Source organism: Diplotaxodon limnothrissa, linkage group LG20, assembly GCF_057381915.1.
Source record: "Diplotaxodon limnothrissa isolate DT_005_m linkage group LG20, D_limnothrissa_male_GT1.1, whole genome shotgun sequence".
Classification (NCBI taxonomy): domain Eukaryota; kingdom Metazoa; phylum Chordata; class Actinopteri; order Cichliformes; family Cichlidae; genus Diplotaxodon; species Diplotaxodon limnothrissa.
Window position 1 is genome coordinate 36,556,109 of NC_140615.1, and position 22,930 is coordinate 36,579,038.

General features: G+C 41.1%; 1 protein-coding gene across 1 annotated transcript in view; it reads left to right on the top strand.

Annotated features, from left to right (window-relative positions):
- LOC146611405 (suppressor of tumorigenicity 14 protein homolog) overlaps nt 1–20,684 on the top strand; it is a 38,843-nt gene extending 18,159 nt beyond the window's left edge. Inside the window, exons 4-17 of the mRNA XM_085345605.1 lie at nt 296–366; nt 1,726–1,919; nt 4,711–4,746; nt 4,942–5,170; nt 6,472–6,608; nt 7,482–7,586; nt 7,913–8,017; nt 8,862–8,966; nt 10,228–10,332; nt 13,022–13,141; nt 13,220–13,403; nt 15,869–16,140; nt 18,790–18,926; nt 20,523–20,684. Coding sequence (XP_085201731.1) covers nt 296–366; nt 1,726–1,919; nt 4,711–4,746; nt 4,942–5,170; nt 6,472–6,608; nt 7,482–7,586; nt 7,913–8,017; nt 8,862–8,966; nt 10,228–10,332; nt 13,022–13,141; nt 13,220–13,403; nt 15,869–16,140; nt 18,790–18,926; nt 20,523–20,684 — 1,962 coding nt within the window. The remainder of the gene's footprint in view (nt 1–295; nt 367–1,725; nt 1,920–4,710; nt 4,747–4,941; nt 5,171–6,471; nt 6,609–7,481; nt 7,587–7,912; nt 8,018–8,861; nt 8,967–10,227; nt 10,333–13,021; nt 13,142–13,219; nt 13,404–15,868; nt 16,141–18,789; nt 18,927–20,522) is intronic.
- Nucleotides 20,685–22,930: the final 2,246 nt, after the last annotated feature.

Below are 22,930 nucleotides of genomic sequence, written 5' to 3' on the forward strand. Positions count from 1 at the left end.
TCTTGATACATTTTGGACCACTTCGTACCAACTGGACATCATTTAAACACCACAGCCTGTCTGAGGATTGTTACAGTCTCTTTATGACTACAGTGTACCTACCTTCTGATGCTTCCATAAAGATAACGCGCCATGCCATCCTGTCGATTTGGATCAAAATGACTGCTTGCTATGAATCTGTATTGTAATCTTGATGTTATCACAAACCTGTGGCTTCCTCTGTTGTGTGTTTCTGTCTTTGTTGAGGCAATTAAAGGAAGTCACTGCAATGATGTGTGACTTTTTTCTCTTTCAGCTGAAACTGATTTACTCCAAAAACTCAGTGCTGGCCAAATACTTCAACCGCAACTCCGTCCAGGCCTTCAGGTACTGTGAAACAGGAACTTGACTGTGCCTGTCAGTTGGCCATGGTGTCATGCTGACTGCTAAGTGTTGTGTGTTTGTCATTTGTTCACTGTGATCAGCTTATCTAGTTAAAGATGTTAGGGTGCTGAACTGTCAGTTCTTGAAGGTAATGTTTCCTAAGATGGATTAGAGTCAGTGCAACTCTGACATGTATCAAGATGTAATGGTTATGACTGCGCTTCCAGAACAGCTGGTCTGTTGCTTGCTCCTGATATCCAGTAGTTCGTTCTGACCAAAAGGTCAAAGGAAGGACAATCACTGCTGTGTGCCCGGGGCTCAGTAATGCTCAGAGGCATGCGTAGATACATTATACACAAAAGTATTGAGACATCAATACATTGCAGCTACAGGAGTGCCTTGGCCATGGAAACCTATGCCATGTAGCCCCACCCAGTTTCTGTGCTGGTTATACATGCAAAAGTTTATGAATCTGCAGATGATTTGATCTTCTTCCTCCTAGCATTATTGCCACTCTGCCGGATCCGCTTTTCTGCAAAGCCGCCTCCATTCAGCACGATCAAGGGCATCGTTCAGGTTGGCACCTATCTTCTTCACGTCATCTTTGATTCTATCCATCCATCACCTTTTTAGTCTGCCTCTTGATCGCCGGCCTTGGGGGCTGAGTCGCAGTGCTGTTCTTGCCACTGAGTTTTTATCACTTCTGACCATGTGCCCATACCATTGCAGTCGCGCTCCTTGCATCTTCTCTGTGATCGGTGTGATGCCCAGCCGCTTTCGGATGCTGATGTTCATGATGTGGTCCCATCGTGTCAGGCCCAGGCACCATCGCAGCAACCGCATTTCCATTGTGGGAAGGGCCTGTTCATGCGTTGCGGTTGCCGGCCAACATTCGGATCCATCAAGGGCCACAGGGCGCACTACACTCTTGTAGATATTTCACTTGAGGCAGTCGGGGATTCGTCGGTCACACAGAACACCAGTGACTTAGCGCCACTTCATCCAGGCCGCATTAATCCTGGCTTGTACTTCTGGCAGGATGCTGCCATCGTTGCTGATCATCGATCCGAGGTACTTGAAGTGAGACACCTTCGCCAGATCTTTTCCATCAACGCTGATGTTCCGGTTGGTTTGGGGGCCGGCTTCTAAGTACTCAGTCTTGTTGGTGTTCAACCTCAGCCCGTCACTCAGGTGTGTCTTCCATTGCTAAGTTTGGCATTGCAGCTCCATTCGGGATTCTGCAGAGTATGATTGGTTTTAATATGGTGGATTGGTTTGTACCTAAAATACTGAACTCTCTTGTTCAGTGGGGCACTTTAAAAATAAAGTCTGTATAAATCCTCTCTGTGTTTTGTGGAGCAGTGAGGGTGACAGCGGGGACAACAGCATTGTGGTGTATTATGAGTCGGAGTTTGATGTCCCCGTCCCTGAACGGACCACTGTGGATGAAGCCATTGAATCTCTGGAGCCTCCAGCAGAAAGTGAATGGAGCCAACAGGGACAAGGGCTGCTGAAACCCAGTGACACCCTGAACATCAGCAGCATCATCTCACAAGGTTTGACAGCTCACAGATTTATTAAGTTCAGTTTTCCACAGGTTTTTTCATCATTTGTTACCAACTTTATTGCCAAACAAATCCTACATCTAGTGACTGAAAGAACAAGATCATACAAAGTGAGCTTCCTTCGAAGGGTGGCTGGCCTCTCCCTTGGTGATAGGGTGAGAAGTTCAGCCATCCGGGAGGGGCTCAGAGTAGAGCCGCTGCTCCTCCACATTGAAAGGAGCCAGCTGAGGTGGTTTAGGCATCTGACAAGGATGCCTCCTGGGCGAGGTGCCCCGAACATGTCCGACGTGAAGGATGCCCCAGGGCAGACCCAGGACACGCTGGAGAGATTATATCTCTCGGCTGGCCTAGGAATGCCTTGGTGTTCCCCCGGATAAGTTGGAGGAGGTGGCTGGGGAGAGGGAGGTCTGGACTTCTCTGCTTAGGCTCCTGCCTCCACAACCCATTCCCGGATAAGCGGAAGAAGATGGATGGATGGATCCTACATCTTTTCAATAAATTTGCCATAATTGAGATAATGTGAAATCATTGAGAAATCCAAAACTGAGTAAGAAAGAATGCAATTGTTAAGAGAAAAAATGATCAAACACGATAATTGTTGTGCTTGTAATGCTTCATAAATATGAATCATAAGTACTTACAAGCATCATTGGTATCTTTTGATAAGGAGAGTCTCAATGTAAGCACGGCAACCTACATCCATAGACCTTGAACAACAATACAGTCTTGTGTGCAAGATAGTGCTGTTCAATGTTGTTTTGGCTATTAAACTGTTTGGCACTGCATGTTTGAATGCAAAAGTGAGTTACTTCTCACAGCGTGCTCAGATCTGACAAGTGAAAATACACCAGGGAAGCTACATTCAGCATATGCAGTCCATATATTTTGATGACGATGAGCTGGGAAGCAAAATTCGCTTTCTTGCAAGAAGAATAATGGCCTACTAATGCATCCTAGTAAATTAGTAAAACTACTAAATTTGATAGATGTAAAGTTTGACGCAAGCAACTACGTGGAAAAAAAAAGGAGACTGTGTACACTTTGCATGAAGCATGCTATATACTCAGTAAACTGCAATGTTTGTTTTGCACTTACAGCACTTAGGCAGTATGTGTGCCTTGAAGTTAATTGTGTTTAGTGGAGCCTCAGACAAGAGCACTCAGCGAGGACACTGTATTAACTTAATGGGGTGAGGTGGAAAGTTCTCACCCCTTGCATGGTTGTGAGAGTCAAGAAGGTTGTATGCAGTATATTAGCAGGTGAAATACTCGCAGTGTCACATGGACTAGACAGCGCCATCTTTCCATCCACATTAGACTGTGATTTTACTACTTACACTTATAACTTCTGTCACAGTCAATGTCATCTGCCTCCCATTCTACTTTTAAATACTCTAGGAACAACAAGTAGGCCTGCAGAGCGAGAGCGAAGTGCTCTAATAGGGTGATATGGTACTACAAGGTCATTAAGATAAGATGGGGCCTGATTATTTAAGAGAGGATTTTCAATTTTATTCTAGATTTAACAAGGAGCTAATATAGGAGAAATCTGCTCTCTCTTTCTAGTCCCTGTCAGGACTCTTGCTGCAGCATTTTGGATTAGCTGAAGGCTTTTCAGGGAGTTTTTAGGACTTTCTGATTATAAGATGAAATCATCTGGCCTAGAAATAATAAATGCATGAACTAGTTTTTCAGTGTCACTTTGAGATTTAATGAATTAATAATAGAGATATTGTGCAAATAAAGGAGGCTTAGATATTTTTTGATATGCACATTGAAGGACATGTCCTGGTCAAAAAAGGTTCCTCACAGTGCTACTGGAGGCCAAAGTAATAGCATCCAGAGTAAGAATCTGGTTGGATACCATATTTCTAAGCTTTTCAGGGCCGAGTACAATAACCTCAGTTTGATCTGAATTAAGAAGCAGAAAGTTAGCGGCCATCCAGGTCTTTATGTCTTTAAGACATTCCTGCAGTTTAACTCATTGGTGTGTGTTATCTGGCTTCATGGACAGACAGAGCTGGGTGTCATCTGCATAGCAGTGTAAATGTATGCTATGTCTTCTAATGATGCTGCCTAAGGGAAGCATGTATAATGTAAACAGAATTGGTCCTAGCACTGAACCTTGTGGAACTCCATAATTAATTCAATTCAATTCAATTTTATTTATATAGCGCCAAATCACAACATAAGTCGCCTCAAGGCGCTTCATTAACCTCAGTGTGTGAAGAGGACTCTCCATTTACATGCACAAACTGGAGTCTATTAGATAGATATGATTCAAACCACTGCAGCACAGTACCTGTAATACCTACAGCATGTTCTAATCACGGTAATAATATTTTATGGTTAACAGTATTGAATGCTTCACTGAGGTCTAGCACAACCACACAGATGAGTCCACTGTCAGAGGCCATAAGAGGATGATTTGTAACCTTCACTAAAGCTGTTTCTGTGCTGTGATGAGCTCTGAAACCTGAAACTTTTCATTAACATTAATTAATGGTAGGACTTCCCTGAGCAGTCTTGTAGGAATGGGTATTGGAGGAAGTAATTACTGAAGTTAACTCAGAAAGATCAATTGAATAAAAAGACTCTAAATAATTACCAATGGTAGTGAAATTAGCTGTAGATAATGTTACATCTGTAAAATGGTTACAAGTTATTTATTTTTTCAAATGGCCACAATTTTAACAGGAGGAGAGAAGAAGCAGAGAGGTGTTTAGGACTGCAAAGTTTATTATCTATGTGATTTACTAATACATTTATCTTTGTGTTTACAGTTATAGATCCACGCTTGACCAGGTCCAAATTAACTAGTGAGTACTGGGTTTTCTTCAAGCATTTCTAAATGTAAAGCTTAAATTTTCTTAAAATAATTTAAAACAGATTTAAGTTGCCTCAAAATGTAAAAGAGTCTATTTATTTAGGTGAATACGTTACAAAGCATAAGACCTTCATATCCTGTTGCACAGTAACAATGATGCAATGTTACTTTGTTAACATATTTTTAGAGAGGAAGTTCTTCAACATCCATGTCAGGAATCGTGGAATTGTGCATTCTCCGGGGTTTCCAGACTATCCTTATCCTCCAAATGCCAACTTCCAGTGGAGGCTTCGGGCGGAACCCGGCCACCGAGTTAGGCTCGACTTTCACACTCTGATCTTGGAGGACGACTGTCAGCGCGACTTCATCAAAGCCTATGATTCGCTGGCTCCCATAGAGAAACGTGCTCTGACAGAGTGAGACAAATAATCCCTCTCCCAGAATTTAAACTGTCAGTTATCTCAAAGTTTCTGTTTGTTGCCTGAGTAGACTGAATGTTTGGGTTTTTAGGTCAGAAAAAATAAGACATCCATCCATCCATCTTCATCCGCTTTGTCCGGGGCCGGGTCGCGGGGGCAGCAGCCTAAGCAAAGAGGCCCAGACCTCCCTCTCCCCAGCCACCTCCTCCAGCTTATCCGGGGGAATACCAAGGCGTTCCCAGGCCAGCCGAGAGATATAATCTCTCCAGCGTGTCCTGGGTCTGCCCCGGGGCCTCCTCCCGGTGGGACATGCCTGGAACACCTCACCAAGGAGGCGCCCAGGAGGCATCCTTGTCAGATGCCCGAACCACCTCAGCTGGCTCCTTTCGATGTGGAGCAGCAGCTGCTCTACTCTGAGCCCCTCCCGGATGGCCGAACTTCTCACCCTATCTCTAAGGGAGAGGCCAGCCACCCTTCGGAGGAAGCTCATTTCTGCCGCTTGTATCCGCGATCTCGTTCTTTCGGTCACTACCCACAGCTCGTGGCCATAGGTGAGGGTAGGGACGTAGATCGACCGGTAAATTGAGAGCTTCGCTTTTACACTCAGCTCCCTCTTCACCACGACGGACCGGTGCAGCGTCCGCATTACTGCAGCTGCAGCCCCAATCCGTCTGTCGATCTCCGGCTCCCTTCTCCCATCACTCGCGAACAAGACCCCGAGATACTTGAACTCCTCCACTTGGGGCAGGAACTCATCCCCGACCCGGAGTGGGCACTCCACCCTTTTCCGGCTAAATAAGACATTTAAAGATTTATGTATGTCCATCTTAACTGAAGGTCTTGCGTTTGGTGACCTCTGTGTGTTTGACGTTTCACCTTATTATAGGGATGCACAGATGTACCATGCAGGCCAGATGCATGAAACATGCACAAATTTTTTAATTGATGGAATTATAACATTCACAATGAAGTAGATGTGTTTGGAAATTAAATGCAAACTTCTTTAATTCCTGTTTAACTTACGTAAAAAGACAATTATAAAAAAACATAACAAAACCATGTATAAACCTTGTCTAAACTATATGGGATAGCTGTGTATTTTTAAAACACCAGTCTTTTACTATAAATTCCAGTGTATGTTCAAGAAGAGGAATTTTGTTCACACACATCCTTTATGCATCCTGCCCCAGGACTGTGGTATCTCTGCTGTGTGTTATCAGAAATAAAACAGGCTTTTCAGGCTTCTGTAAAGTTCCTCTTTAAAGGTTAACCTTTCTGTCTCTGTGTTCTTTTCTCAGACAGTGTGGGAATCCTCAAAAGTCATTGTCCTTCTTCTCTTCTGGAAATGTCATGTTACTGACGCTGGTCACAAATGAGAAGGAAAACTTCCCTGGTTTTGAAGCAAGCTACTCCCAGATTCCTTTGGCTAAACAAAGTAAATTCAGATACAATTTGTATTGTTTTGTTTGTTTTCTTTTTAAAAACAAATATTTTCACTGGGAATATGTGACGAAAATGCATATAACAACGGGTTCCATTTATATAGCGCTTTACAATTGCACTATTCATTCACACACCGGTGGCGGCAGCTACAGTTGTAGCCACAGCTGCCCTGGGGCAGACTGACAGAAGCCAGGCTGCCATATCGCACCATCGGCCCCTCTGGCCATCACCAGTAGGCGGTAGGTAAAGTGTCTTTCCCAAGGACACAACGACTGAGACTGTCCGAGCCGGGGCTCGAACTGGCAACCTTCCAATCACAAGACGAGCTGCCAACTCTTGAGCCACGATCGCCTGTATGCCACATATGTGAAATGTGAAAAGTACAGACAGTAATTTTTTGAAGGTATTTAGCAGAGTCTATAAGGAAACTTAAAGAAATCCAGATGCTTTTCTTTCCAAGCTCCGTAGACCAGAGAAAAGCAGATATTCATTTGTATCTAACACTGATCTGAGGTCTAGAAGGACAAGCACAGAGATGAGTCCATTCTCAGAGGCCATAAGAGGATGAGTTGTAACCTTCTTGCATTTGCGCAATATCTCTACAGTTAAATGTCCAGTCTGCTCACCTTGTGCTGTAATGCTATATAATGATCTTCAACAAAATCAACAAGCAACATGCTGACCACTAAGTTTAACTCAAACTCCTCTTAGGTGTCACCCAGCATTTCATTGTGGACTTCAACCCAACTGATTGCTAAGATATTTTTGTCTTTAAAAAAAAAAGTTTGACTGAAGGACTGCAGCAATTTCTAAAGTAGGTAGAAACCAGGTAAATAGATTAACTGATTTTTTTTTGTCTTATCAGCTTGTCCAGGAAGATTCCAGTGCAGCAATAACAAGTGCGTCAGCAAGAGTTTTCAATGTGACGGCTGGGACAATTGTGGTGACAACAGCGATGAAATCAACTGCAGTGAGTCCATCAAACTTCTCATTGTCTAAAGTCTAAAAAGAGTTAAAGAAGGTTTAGCACCAAATGTGGATTTGTTTTTTACTGAGATAAATGTGCATCTACAGTATAACGGTCACTGTCAAAAGCAAAAAACAACATAATGACTACTAAGTTTAAGTTTTGACTTGTTCCACATCTCAAGCAGGATTTCACTGATGAGTACTGACTTCAACCCAAGTGATCGCTAAGATGATTTTTTTTCTTTTTAAAATGAATGTTTACATGGAAAAAGTAACAGATTTTCTGAACCAGGTAAATAGATAAACTGATTTTTTTTGTCTTTTTAGATTGTACAGGAATGTTCCAGTGCAGCAATAGCAGGTGCGTCAGCAAGACTTCTCAATGTGACGGCTGGGACAATTGTGGGGACAACAGTGATGAAATCAACTGCAGTGAGTCCATCAAACTTCTCCTTTTGTGAAGTCTAAAAGGAAGGTTTAGCAGCAAATGTGGACTAAATCTCAACTAGAAATTGTTTAAGAAGAACTGGCAGTCACACTCAGTCTATCTAAGTCCGTTCTTTACTATCCCATCTTTTGGAGTGTCAGCTTAGGGTGGGATACTTCTAAGATACAATATAAAAAAAAGTCCATATAAACCAAAATAATGCCTGTGTCATGGGTTGGATCTCTATGGTGACAACACAGATAAAGAAAACTGTATCAAGACCAGCAGAAATTGAAACTATTCTGCTTTGGGCGATCGTCGCTCAAGAGTTGGCAGTTCGTCTTGTAACCGGAAGGTTGCTGGTTCGAGCCCCGGCTCGGACAGTCTCAGTCATTGTGTCCTTGGGTAAGACACTTCACCTACCACCTACTGGTGATGGCCAGAGGGGCCGATGGCGCAGTATGGCAGCCTCGCTTCTGTCAGTCTGCCCCAGGGCAGCTGTGGCTACAACTGTAGCTGCCTCCACCAGTGTGTGAATGAATAGTGCAATTGTAAAGCGCTTTGAGGGCCCCGAAAAGCGCTATATAAATGCAATCCATTATTTGTACTTACTGAGATAAATATATATGTAAAGTATAGTGGTCACCATCAAAAGCAACAAACAACATAATCAACACTTAGCTTAACTCATTCTATGTATAAACCAGGGTTTCACTGATGAGTAACGACTTCAACCCAAACGATCACTAAGATGATTTTTTTTCTTTTTTAAATAAGTGATTACACGAAAGACTAACGCATTTTCTGAACCAGATAAATGGATAAACTGATTTTTGTTTGACTTTTCAGCTTGTACAGGAATGTTCCAGTGCAACAACAACAAGTGCGTCAGCAATACTTCTCACTGTAATGGCTGGGACGATTGTGGTGACAACAGTGATGAAATCAACTGCAGTGAGTTCATCAAACTTGTCTTTTTGTAAAGTTTAATCAATCAAGCCTTTTATTTGTTACATGCAATGTTTACACCTGCATCAAAATTGGATCCCACACACACACACACACGCACACGCACAGACCCGTGACCAGTGTTGGTCAAGTTACTTGAAAAAAGTAATCAGTAACTAATTACTGATTACTTCCCCAAAAAGGTAATCCCGTTACTTTACTGATTACTTATTTTCAAAATTAATTAATTACTTAGTTACTTTTTAAAAACACGATTTACAACCTGAAGAGGTGATAAAGCGATAGATCTTTCAGCCCAATTCTACTTTTTCTGCATAATCCATCATACAAAATGTAATCAAATGGAAAAGTCTCTTTTTAAAACTTGTTTTATTAGTTTTAATCTTTTTAAACTTTATGCATCAAGCAAAAATTAAATTATATGCACCATTCTCTGACTGGAAGAAATTTGTTTAATATTTAAACCTATTTTCTGCACATTCCAGCACATAAAATAAAATATTTTTTGTGTTTACACTCAGTCTTTCAAATAGATGCAAGTAAAACACAGCAGAAAATAAATAAAACCAAAGACTCAGCGGTCCTGTTGCTCTATTTTCACCTGTAAAGCAGGAGTGGGGTAGGCGGAGGTTTACCCTGGTGCAGGTGTGGAAGAATCCGCGAGTTTCTCTGTGAGTTTCCCATTACGTCGTAGCTACTCGGTGCTTGCTCGGAAGTTTAGGGTTTTTTTTCGCTGTAAAAAGAAGTTTTCTTCCCACGCACAGCGGACACTAATGTTTTTGTCACTTTTTATGGAATCAAACTCAAAGTAAGGTCAGTACTTCCACGCTTTAAACGCTGCACGCTCACACTCTCTCCCACACTCGATATATGATCCATTGTTGATCTGCACACAGCTGTTGTCACGAACGTCGCACTCGCTTACGTCACTGTCACTGTTACAAGTAAGGCGTTACTGCCCATCTCTGCCCGTGATCATACATACATAGCAAAGACATGACGTGGGAAGACAGGTCAGAGACAGGTGGTAATTTGGAAAAAAAGATTGAAATGTACAATACAATGAGCAAGTGGAGGAGGGCAAAAAGAGACATCTACTCATACTGGGCTCCTTATGGGAGGTCAGCATGAGAGAGGAAAACAAAAACTTGATTTACTTGATCGACTTGATCTACATGTCTTGTAAGACTAACATATTTTCTGAATCAGGTAAATAGATGAACTGATTTTGTGTTTGTCTTATCAGCTTGTCCAGGAAAATTCCAGTGCAACAATAACAGGTGCGTCAGCAATACTTCTCAATGTGATAGCTGGGACGATTGTGGGGACAACAGCGATGAAATCAACTGCAGTAAGTCCATCAAACATCTCTTTGTCTAACGTTTAAAAAGAGTTAAAGTTAGCCCCTAATATTTAGTGCAAGAAATGACTGGTTTCACTGTAACTTCCACATGTATGCAATGCAGGGACTCCAGCAACACTTAAAGGGAAGAGGAACAACTTTTTTGACTGTCCAACACGTTTTGGCTTGTGGCCTTCATCAGGGTCAAAGTAACACATAGTAGAAGTTTGCTTAAATAAAAGGCAGGAAACTGAAAAAAAAATTAAATTAACCAATCACATCTTCATAGATAAACCAGCTGACATATAACAGGTTGGTATTGGTTAATTGGTTAAGTCACGCCCAAGTAAATACTGGACTAGATCCTTATAATTCTACAACTGTTTATAACTGTTTATAACTTGCATATTTCTGTATAGCTTTATATTTCATATGTATGTATAGTTTCATATTTATATCCTGTTCATAGCCTGTACATAGCTTGTATACCAACTACAGCCTGTACATACTTATAGTTATAGCATATTCATAACATACCTTCATACCGTGTACATTGTAACAAACCCATAACAGTCCCATTTCTGTAATATATCTATATACCTATATTATTGCTAATATATATTTTGTAATATATCTATATTATGGCTAATATGGATGGATGCAAACTGCATTTCGTTGCCTTGTACTGGTGACATGTGCAATGACAATAAAGTTGAATTCTATTCTATTCTATTCTATTGATGGGGGGAACACACATAATCTCCACCTGTCTTAAAAGCCAAAACGTGTTGGTCAGTCAATAAATTTGTTCCTCTTCCCTTTAAGTGTTGCTGGAGTCCCCGCATTGTGATTTTTTTTCATCCTCTCCATGCACCTTGGAAGCATGTGAAGTTGTGCCAGAAATTTTTGTTGTGATTTATTAACTTCCATATGTACTCAGAGCTTTCTGGAAATGAGAGCAGCCTAAGCTGTGGCATTGTAATGAAATTGGCTTTTTCAAAGGAGCTTTGGGTCAAAGGTCTGATAGAAAAAAACACTTTTCAAATAGTTTTTGAAAAGTGAAAAGTTTTGTTGGTGAATGGGCAATATTGATGCAAAAATAGGATCTGCATCTGTCGTGGAAAAGACGGGTGTCTGATGCAGTGTTTTTCAACCTTTTTTGAGTCACGGCACATTTTATAGATTAAAAATATCCCACGGCTCACCACCAACCAAACCAAAATGACACATTCTAGCCTAATACAGTACACATAATGGCAAGTTAGTCTCTTGATCTTTTTACACTGAGTGTGAAACCTGGGCCTGTTTAGCAGAACACAAAGATGACACTCTGGCAGGAATTGAAGAACGGCAAACATGAAGCGCTTCCTCAACAGCTCTTAATCGCACTCTGTTTTTAGTTTTTAGAAAGTCTGGCAATTGTGTTATCTGAGATCTCTCATAACACAAGTGCTATCTGAGAGCCTTGAGAGCTCTTTCAGACACCTTTGTGTTTTTTCTCATTAAAGTTACCTGTTTCTCAGCATGTTCACGTAGGCAAACAACATAGTCTGCGTCCTTGTTTTGAAGTGAGGGATGCTTTGTGTGCACATGGTGTTTAACCTTGCTTAGGACCATGGCACTGTTTGAGAGCTTTTCCCCACACAAACATAATAGAATTGGTGCAGTTGGATCTCCAGTGAAAGTAAATCCAAACAAAAGATAACTTTCGCTGTACTGCCTCGAGCCCACCGATTTTTGCTTTCTTTTGACCACCACTCATACTCGGCTCTTCTGGACTAGAATGTTGTCCAGGCCCCAGTTTGGAGTCTACAATTTTTCCTTTCAAATATTTATTCAGCTTTGTTGTATGTCTTCCAACTGCCACGTACCACATGCATCACGAAATCTATTGTCTTAACTTAGCAAGCTCACTTTTCGCTACCCACTGCCACCTACTGACATGAAAGAGTAATTACTCTACCAGTCACTGCATTGAAAGCACAGATGCCCAACAATGATTTTAGTATTTGCTGTAATCATTAAATTGTATTTTTTGCACCAGTTAATTAAAATTAAATAATTTTAAATAAATAACACCAGAGCAAAATAATTGCTCTGGTGCAATTATTTTATAGGGCAGCACGGTGGCACGGTGGTTAGCACTGTTGTCGCACAGCAAGAAGGTCCTAAGTTCAATTCCACCATCAGGCCGGGGTCTTTCTGTGTGGAGTTTGCATGTTCTCCCCGTGTTTGCGTGGGTTCTCTCCAGGTACTCCGGCTTCCTCCCACTGTCCAAAGACATGCACTTAGTGGGGATAGGTTAATTGATTAATCCAAATTGCCCATAGGTGTGAATGTGAGTGCGAATGGTTGTCTGTCTCTGTGTGTTGGCCCTGCGACAGACTGGCGACCTGTCCAGGGTGTACCCTGCCTCTCGCCCTATGACAGCTGGGATAGGCTCCAGCACCCCCCACGACCCTGAAAAGGATAAGCGAATGGATGGATGGATGGAACACCAGAGCAGTGGTTGGGAAACACTGGCCTGATGAATGTGAAGAATGACAAAACTTTAAGCTAATATAAATGATTTGGAGATACTAAAAATTAAGATTAGATTTCATGAAAAAAACATTTTAATTGATATTTTGACCTAAAAGATGCCTTTGTATTAGAATTTTCTTAGAGACTAATGTCATGTGTGTCTCCTTTCATTTAGCTTCAGTGGTGTGCTCAGCGTTCACCTTCCACTGCAGTAATGGACTCTGCATCAGTAAACTGAACCCAGAGTGTGATGGAGAGCAGGACTGTGAGGACGGCTCTGACGAGGCTAACTGTGGTACGTTTACCACACACTCACCCACAGATGGTTGCAGTGTGATTTTTCTAGTGTATTAAGATCTGTGTTTGCTTTCAGATTGCGGTACGAGTTTGTACAGTAGCACTCGTATTGTGGGGGGTCGGGGAGCTAATGTGGGCGAGTGGCCCTGGCAGGTGAGCCTCCACTTCAAGGGGCTAGGACACATGTGTGGAGCCTCTGTGCTGAGTGACCGCTGGCTGCTGACTGCTGCCCACTGCGTCCAAGACACTACAGTTTACAAGTAGGAGCTCTATTTTAAGTGATAAATATTGCTGCAAATGTTGTAAAGTGTAAGGATTTGAGCAAATTTGTCAAGGGCCAAATTGTGATGGCTAGGTGACTGCGTCAGAGCATCTCCAAAACTGTCTCTCCTGTAGTTCCCAGTCTGCAGTGGTCACTATGTACCTTGTGGCGGGGAGTGGTTTGTAGATGCCACGCAGGTGCGTCCATTGCGCCTGCAGCAGGAAACTCGCCACATACCTATAATGGTCCAAGGAAGGAACAGTGGGGGATTAACGATCTAGCATCTGTGGGATGTGTGGACATAAATGTCCCACTTTGAAAAAACTTCAGTTGATCCAAAGTGCAGCAACGAAAGTACTGACAAGGAGTAGAAAAGAGAGAGCATGTTTCTCACTCATTGGATCCTTGTTAAATCCAGAATTAAATTTAAAATCTTTCTCATTACATAAAAGACCTTGAATAATGAGACCCCATCTAATGCCCATAGTATCATATCACTGCAATAGAGCACTTCATTCACAGACTGCAGGCTTACTCCTTTTTCCTAGAGTATTTAAAAGTGGCCCCGCCCCTCCCCGAGCCTTTTTCTGCCCGAGGTTTCTTCCTATTAAAATGGAGTTTTTCCTTACCATTGTCACCAAATGATATTGAGTTGTCTTACTGTTTGGGATTTTTTCTTGATTATTATTGGGTCTTTACCTCACAACGTGGTGCTCTGAAGCAACTGTTGTTGTGGTTTGGTTTTACAAATGTGTCACAGTTGAATTGAACTGAAAACTAGTAGCCACCTCACCTGCTCTTTCTTGTTGTAAATGTAAAACTTTTTGTCGCATCCAATGGAGCTGGCAGGACTCGAGACATGGGACTTGCTTCTTTCTTAAAACTTCAAAGGATTTATTTTACAGTCACTTAATCCAAAAAGCACAGACACAGGGGATTGTTATCCAAAGGCTCCGGGGACATAGAGGGAAGGCTCACACATCCAGTTCACAATAAAAGCTCTCTCTCAGACGTAGGAACACTCTCTCACTATACACCAGGGATGAGACACTGGGAAAGTCACTAACGAGGTAGGTCAACGATCCAGCAAAGAGGTCGCAGCAACAACTCGTCAGCACTAGGTGGGTGATGTTCCTCAGGTGTGCAGGGCGGGAACCCAGGCAGAGTACTCGCATGAATACAGACACCAAAACAAACAACAGAGTGAAAAGAGAAAGAGGCAGAGTGTGGCAAGATGCTTGGAGAGAAGGCGGGACCATAGCAGTGCACCCCACCTCCCCACCCCTTCTTCTTCTACCCTTAATGGGAACCTCCTGGAAGCCGCACATGCTCACAATGGAAGTCTGTAGGCATCACTTTATACAAGGTGGCAGCCTGGGGATGCTCCTCCAGTCTGTACCCCTCCCACTCCACAGGATATGGAAGGCCCCTCCCTCGGCACAAGGATTCAAATTCCTTTAAAGCAGGGGTTTCAAACTAAAATCAGCCGCGGGCCACTGCTGGCACCATCATCACATTGGAGGGCCACTTCAGTGTTCAAGTAGTACAAACAAACAAGAAAAGACTCACAAATATTTCCTAAAATGTAGTGTTTGTTTGATTTCAGGGCGCAATTTCAAATATTGTATAACAAAACAAAACTGCAACTGAAGCCTTTCATTAAACTACCAAATAAATAATTTGGTCCTCTCTTTCTGGCCAGACACATGTCAGCACTTCTACTATATTTGTTTGTATTTAACAAAATAAAAATGCAGACATAAGTGTACACATTCATTTTTGACAGCTAGTGAAAATAGTTTTCTTTTTGTTTGTACTCTTTTGTTACCTCGGCCACGTCTGCGGCTCTGAACCGTAGTAAAGGGACCTCTGGCTAATACTTCGGGTTCGTGTCGGGCTCGTAGCCGAAAACTAGCTTTACTGTCTGGTTCAAGTTTGCTAGCAAGAGACAGAGAGAGGTGTTGAAAGGCTGCTCCAACGGAGCTTATTGTTTCAGAGGAAAACAGGAACACGGTGTACAGTCGAGTCTTAAAAGCTTACTTACAACTGGGCTCGTCAGGCTCTCTTTTTGGCTGCAGTGGTTATTATTATTCATGCTTCAAAAAATTCTTTGTGTCTAAAAATCTTTTTTTTTTTTGAAAGCAAGCTTTATGTCAGTTTACTATGAAGCTGCAACAGCTCCAAACATTGTTTTGGTGTTAAAAACTAAGAATTTAGTCAGTTAGTTACAGTGACAATTTTAGAAAGTAGAGACATCAACAAAATTACAAGAGAATTTAAATCAAACAAATGTGACCTAATGAAGGCAAAAGATAGTTTACTGCGTCATTATTAAATACTGCATGTCTTTTCTCAGCATTAATCCTTGTTTAATATTTTTGAACCATCTTCATTTGAAGTGTAATTACATTACAATTGCAATTAAAGCATTTGTTTACATCCCTGACTGTTTTCATGGTGCAGGCTGTCTCAGGCTCACAAATGGGAGGCTTTCCTGGGATTGCAAGTGCAGAACCAGACCAATGAGTGGACAGTAAAGAGGGGTGTGAAGCAGATCATCCCTCACAGGTACTACAACAGATACACTGAAGACAGTGACATCGCGCTGATGGAGCTGGACACCAGAGTCAGCCTAACCCAGCACATCAGACCCATCTGCCTGCCTTCCTCCACCTACTTCTTCCCATCAGGCCAAGAGGCTTGGATCACCGGCTGGGGGACTACCCTGCAGGGAGGTGAGATGAGAATAAAGAAGTACTGAAACACTGTATCAAAGTTAATATCTTTCTACACTGGAAGGTGATGACAATGTAACACAGTAAGGGGAATTACTGAATAGATTATATTAATGGGCCAATAGGTTCAACTATAGGAGCACAGGGGTGTGTTTAAGAGAGACAGAGACAGGAATGTGACTGAAAAGAACCAGCTGCCTTTAGCGAACCATAAGTTTTGACAACCACAGGGATAAGGCACTTTACACAAGTGTGGAAAAAATTAAATTCAATTTGATTTACATAGCACCAAATCAAAATAAAAGTCTCCTCAAGGCGCTTCATAGGTAGAGAAAAAAACACAACACTCATATGACCCCCTATAAGCAAGCACTTTGGCGACAGTGGGAAGGAAAAACTCCCTTTTAACAGGAAGAAACCTCCAGCAGAACCAGGCTCAGGGAGGGGCGGGGCCATCTGCTGCGACAGTTGGGGTGAGAGAAGGAAGACAGGATAAAGACATGCTGTGGAAGAGAGACAGAGATTAATAACAGATATGATTCAATGCAGAGAGGTCTGTTAATACATAGTGAGTGAGAAAGGTGACTGGAAAGGAAAAACTCAATGCATCATGGGAATCCCCCAGCAGCCTACGTCTATTGCAGCATAACTAAGGGAGGATTCAGGGTCACCTGGTCCAGCCCTAACTATATGCTTTAGCAAAAAGGAAAGTTTGAAGCCTAATCTTAAAAGTAGAGATAGTGTCTGTCTCCCGAATCCAAACTGGAAGCTGGTTCCACAGAAGAGGGGCCTGAAAACTGAAGGCTCTGCCTCCCATTCTACTTTTAAATACTCTAGGAACAACAAGTAAGCCTGCAGTGTGAGAGCGAAGTGCTCTAATAGGGTGATATGGTACTACAAGGTCATTAAGATAAGACAGGGCCTGATTATTTAAGACCTTGTATGTGAGGAGCAGGATTTTGAATTCTGGATTTAACAGGAAGCCAATGAAGGGAAGCCAATACAGGAGAAATCTGCTCTCTCTTTCTAGTCCCTGTCAGGACTCTTGCTGCAGCATTTTGGATTAGCTGAAGGCTTTTCAGGGAGTTTTTAGGACTTCCTGATAATAATGAATTACAGTCGTCCAGCCTGGAAGTAATAAATGCATGAACTAGTTTTTCAGCGTCACTCTGAGACAGGATATTTCTAACTTTAGAGATGTTGCACAAATGGAAGAAAGCAGTCTTACATATTTGTTTAATATGTGCATTGAAGGACATGTCCTGGTCAAAAATGACTCCACGGTTCCTCACAGTGTTACTGGAGGCCGAGGTAATGCCATCCAGAGTAAGAATCTGGTTAGATACCATATTTCTAAGATTTTCAGGACCGAGTACAATAACCTCAGTTTGATCTGAATTAAGAAGCAGAAAGTTAGCGGCCATGCAGGTCTTTATGTTTTTAGGACATTCCTGCAGTTTAACTCATTGGATAGATAGAGCTGGGTGTCATCTGCATAGCAGTGAAAATGTATGCTATGTCTTCTGATATTACCAAAGGGAAGCTTGTAAACAGAATTGGTCCTAGCACTGAACCCTGTGGAACTCCATAATTAACCTCAGTGTGTGAAGAGGACTCTCCATTTACATGCAAAAATTGGAGTCTATTAGATAGATATGATACAAACCACTGCAGCGCAGTACCTGTAATACCTACAGCATGTTCTAATCGCTCTAATAGGATATTATGGTCGACAGTATCGAACGCTGCACTGAGGTCTAGCAGGACAAGCACAGAGATGAGTCCACTGTCAGAGGCCATAAGAAGATCATTTGTAACCTTCACTAAAGAAAGAAATGAAAAATAAACAAATAAAGGTAAAAGCACATAAAACTACTAATATAAAGACTTGGCCAAGTCTTAGCTCTCAGTTCTCAATGTTGGGTGCACCCTGGTAACCTGAATCCTAAACTGTTATAGAAAACAGATTTCTCAAATTCAGTGTCCATTCAAAGGAAGATCTCACACACCTTTCAAATGTGGAGAATATTTTCTTATTATTGACAGTCCCAAATAAAACTTGTCCAAGGGGTAGCCTATAGTCCAAAAATGCAACTGAGAAAATGTCAGTCAGTGGTCTTATGTATAACCAACTGTGTGTGAACATGTGGGTGATACAGGCCTACAATACCGTAAGGTGCATCAGATCCTCAAGTGGAAAACGATGGAAAATCCGTCAAGGTGGGAAGGCTTGTCATCTATCACTTGAGGAATCCACCTCAGGAGCAATACAGCATGCTAAAAAACCTGACCTAGCAACAGACAGGGTCAGAAGAGTAATTATTCTAGCTATAATCCACAACTTGAGCTTGTGTTGACATCATATTTGTTTTACAGCTGCCTATAAATGTGTTTGCCTAGCCTGTATTTCTTACTCAAAAGTGTGTACCACTGGAAGCAAGGTTTTCTTGACTTGAGTAAAGAATAGAGGGTAACCAAATGAGTTCAAGGTTTTAGCAACTTGTTAGAAGCTACGATTGATTATAAACCCCACTTTGAAATTAGGATTTATGTGCTGCCTTTAAAACAGCATAAACAGGATCAAACAGTAGTGAATTGCTTTGTCATTCATCAACAAGCTTTATAGAACACGACTTTGTTGTCTGTCAGGTGCCGCGACGGCCATCCTCCAGAAGGCGGAAGTTAAGATCATCAAAAGCTGGCTGTGTAATATTCTACTGAATTACAGGGTCACAGGTAACATGCTGTGTGCTGGAGTCCTTTCAGGAGGCGTGGACACCTGTAAGGTACAGATAATTCACACACACTCGTAATAGTGAGAGGAAAGGTGAAGTACTTTGCTGCTGTTTTGGTTTTTACAGCTGCATTTGTTTGATGAATTTACTAAACAAGGGTGCTTAGTTCAAAGAGGAACCTATAGACTGTATATAAAAGATGCATACAGCCACTTCACTGCCACCTACTGGTTTGTGAGCTACTCATCAGCCTCAGTGTTAGCTTCATAGCTCTATAATATGTGATTTTCTGGAGCCAAAAGTGACCATGTCTGGAAGAGTGTAGGAAGTGCATGAAGAGAGTAGGTAGTGCTAGCTTGGTTAGCAAGCTAAGTCCATAAGGCTCCACATAGCTACATGCTATGCTAAACAGGTTAAAAATAATATAGCAGAAGTGAAATGTATTGGGAGTGTGGTACCACACAGCTATATGATCACAGATGAGTCCATTTGATGATGTAGAGTCTATGCTGCCTGTGCTGTTAAGGGGGCCATGCCTAAAACTTTAAACCTTAAAAAAAACCCACTGGGTGAGTTATGCAGCTCACAATAGCTTCTGATTATTTTTAAGACCAGTCTGCAAAGGTAATTACTAATAAATGGTATAAAGGTTTTCGGCACCAGACGTTGCAACTTAAGGGAAACTTACACAGTAGAAGCAACCAATGTATGTATATGAAACATAATAAATGAATTTAGCCTTAACGGCAACTATTGTTATTTATTTATTTAATTTTAAGTTTTTTGTTTTTTAATTGTGATGCAGTTTACATCAGCAGTAGCTTATTATAGACACTACCAGCTGCAGTACTGTTCTGCTCGCAGGTTGAATCATCTGGAGAAAAACAGGAAACAGACCAGATGTGTTCATTGTTAAACGATAGCTATGCTTTCTTGAATCCTTTCTTCATGTGAGCTTCTGTGTCACAGTATCAGGGACATGACATGTATAAAGGGAATGAACTGATTAAACAGTGACCTCTAGTGTTTCTTATTCATATTACATCACATAGTCCTGGCACATTTTACAACAGATACAACTGGTTGGTTTTCAGTACAGTGGTCCCTCACCATAACGCGGTTCACCTTACGTGGCCTCGCTGTTTCGCTGATTTTTTTTTTTTTTTTACAGCGCATTGTGTTGTGTGTCCTGATTGGCCGTAGGCCACTGTCAATCAATCTCGTGCCGTGTCTCCTGTACAGTACAGAATGCGTTCAGCTGGTCAAATATACATAAGTCTTCAATCGCTAGCAGTGTGACTCTGAAGTGCTGTACTGTAAGTTTTCTACCCAACAAACACAACAATGTCGACGAAACGTTTTGCACCGTCAAAGGCACCTGTAGTAGCACCCAAAAGCTAAAGCTGACTATTATAATAATGTAGGATCTGTTGAATAATACAGTATAAAGTGCATTGGGGTGACTGTTGCTTCAGCACTGATTAAATACAGTAGCATTTTGTATAAACACATTGACAATATCAAAAAACAGAATATTAAGAATACAGTGGATTTCAAAATTGTTTGTAATGTGATGCTTCTTGGGACGCAGCTCAGTCGCAGATATTTCACAGCAATAGTTGATTGTAATGTTCTGCTCTCTCTCAGGGTGACTCCGGCGGGCCCCTGTCTGTCGCCAACTCCCGCGGGCGTTTTTTCCTGGCAGGTGTGACGAGCTGGGGCAAAGGCTGCGCTCGCATATACGCACCCGGCGTCTACACTCGGGTTACCAAATACCGCAGCTGGATAAAACAGAAGACTGGAGTGTAGAAGCTTATGGATTACACACATTCCTCCTGGAAATGGAACCAGATGTTGACATTTTTTGAACTTTTTTTTTAATGACCCTAATACCAAAAATGATGACATGCACATTTACAAGGCATCAAATGCAGTATTTTAACAGTTAAACTGTTACATTAAGATAAGATTCTCAGTTGAATGGCAGCATCTCTAATAAGATTTAAATATATTAACCTCAGCTGGCCTTTGATTTTGCAGATGTAAAAATTGCAAACAAATGTTTTATAAACTATAAATAATCCAGTATGCACAAATTCTAGAAAAAGCAGGACCAAAGTTATTATCAGGTTGCAACAGCTCAAAACATTGTTTTGGTATTAAAAATCTTTAAGGACTAACTCGACAGGCACAGAGACAATTTTACACCTCTGAGGCATCAACAGAGTTAGAAGAGGATTTAAATGAGTCATAGAAATGGGACTTAAAGGCAAAAGGTAGTTTATGCAGGCATGAATGCTCCTAGTGGGCGTTGTGTTGTGCAGGCTGCAACTCCCACTAGGAGCACTTAGAAATTCGTGCATGAGCAGCATGACTGAGCAGACATAGTGCGGTACTGTATCTTTTAAAAATATGTGAAAAACAGCAACATAGTTGTAGTTCGCTCAAAGTATATATCCTAGTTACTCAATTTAATCTCATATAAATAAACTAAATGTGGTGCTTATGTGTGTTAACCTAACTGAATTCAAAACATCTCCACCTCTCTGGGTAATATTGTCGCTGTATTTTTATTGTTTTTAAAAATAAAAAAATACATTTTTATGTTTTTTATGGATGACTTATGCTATTAGCATTGTATTTGATCTGATTGTAATTTTCATGATTTTAATCACAGAATGACTTCATAATGGCCTCCTTATATTGTTTAGTCATTAGTTATTGATCCACTCTTGCCACCTTGCTAAACTGATCGATTAAGTGGTTGATTGTTGTCTGGTTTGATCTGGCTTTTTCCAAGTTATGCACTTCACAGGTGATGTAGGCTGAACTTGAAACATGTAATTCTTTATCAATGTCTTTACACTCTTTGAGTAAAAATCTTTTTAAATATCACTGAAGAAGATATTTTCAGCCATACTTACCAGGTAGACCGGAAATAAGCGACTGTGAAATTGGACGGTCTAGCCTTCAGAATTACGTCACCGTCTGCTCCTTGCTGTCTAAAATATAACCGGACGCTGGCGTAAATTTTCGACCATCTCACACTTCTATTTGACGGGGGGACTGAAATTCGGGATTCTCCCGGAAAAATCGGGAGTGTTGGCATGTTTTCAGCTGCTCCCTTGTCACAAGGAGTCCCCACAGTGGACCACTCTGCATATCTGATAAATGAAGGATGCCTATACGAACCACAAATGCCCAGTTAATAATAATAATAATAATAATATTTATTATTATTATTATTATTATTATTATTATTATTATTATTAGTCAATATTTCATTTTCCAAACGGCTTGAAAAATGTTTCCATTTACAAACATGATGAAAATTATTTCATAATGTAAATAGAATAAGCAGTACAGTGATTTGTAATTAATGAGCATAATTTCAATAGATTAGCAGTTTAATTGGCCTCTTAATTAACTGAGGAATAGAGCAACATTTTCACCTGCAGATCGCTCTGTACTTGAGGAGGCAATATATAAATAACACAATCATTAAAATCACAGTTAAAAAAATAACTTCTCCGAATTACTTTTATTAATGGTTGCTTTAGGGTTATTACATCAGTATATTAATATGATTTAGTCCCTTTTATAATTGGCTGAATAAATAACCCAACAATATGTTTTACATTTATTGATCAAATAAATGAATTTAGCTTTAATAGCAACTATTTTTTGATTTATTTAATTTTAAATGTCAGATTTTCCTTTTGGTTTTGAATCAAATATGGATTTTTTTGTTTTGTTTTTATTTTTATTGTGATGCAGTTTCCATCAGGAGTAGCTTAGACTCTACCAGCTGCAGTACTGTCCCGCTAACAGCTTTAAAGTAATCAGGTTTAATCATCTGGAGGCAAACGGGACACACACCAGATGTGTTCATTGTACAATGGCTACGACAGAATAAATGAAAAGGACAAAAATGCTTTCTTGACGTGATCATTTGTGTCACAGTATCAGGGACATGACCTGAATAAACACTGACCTCTAGTGTTCCTTATTCATATTACAACATTTTACTTGCTGTACATACAACTGGTTGGTTT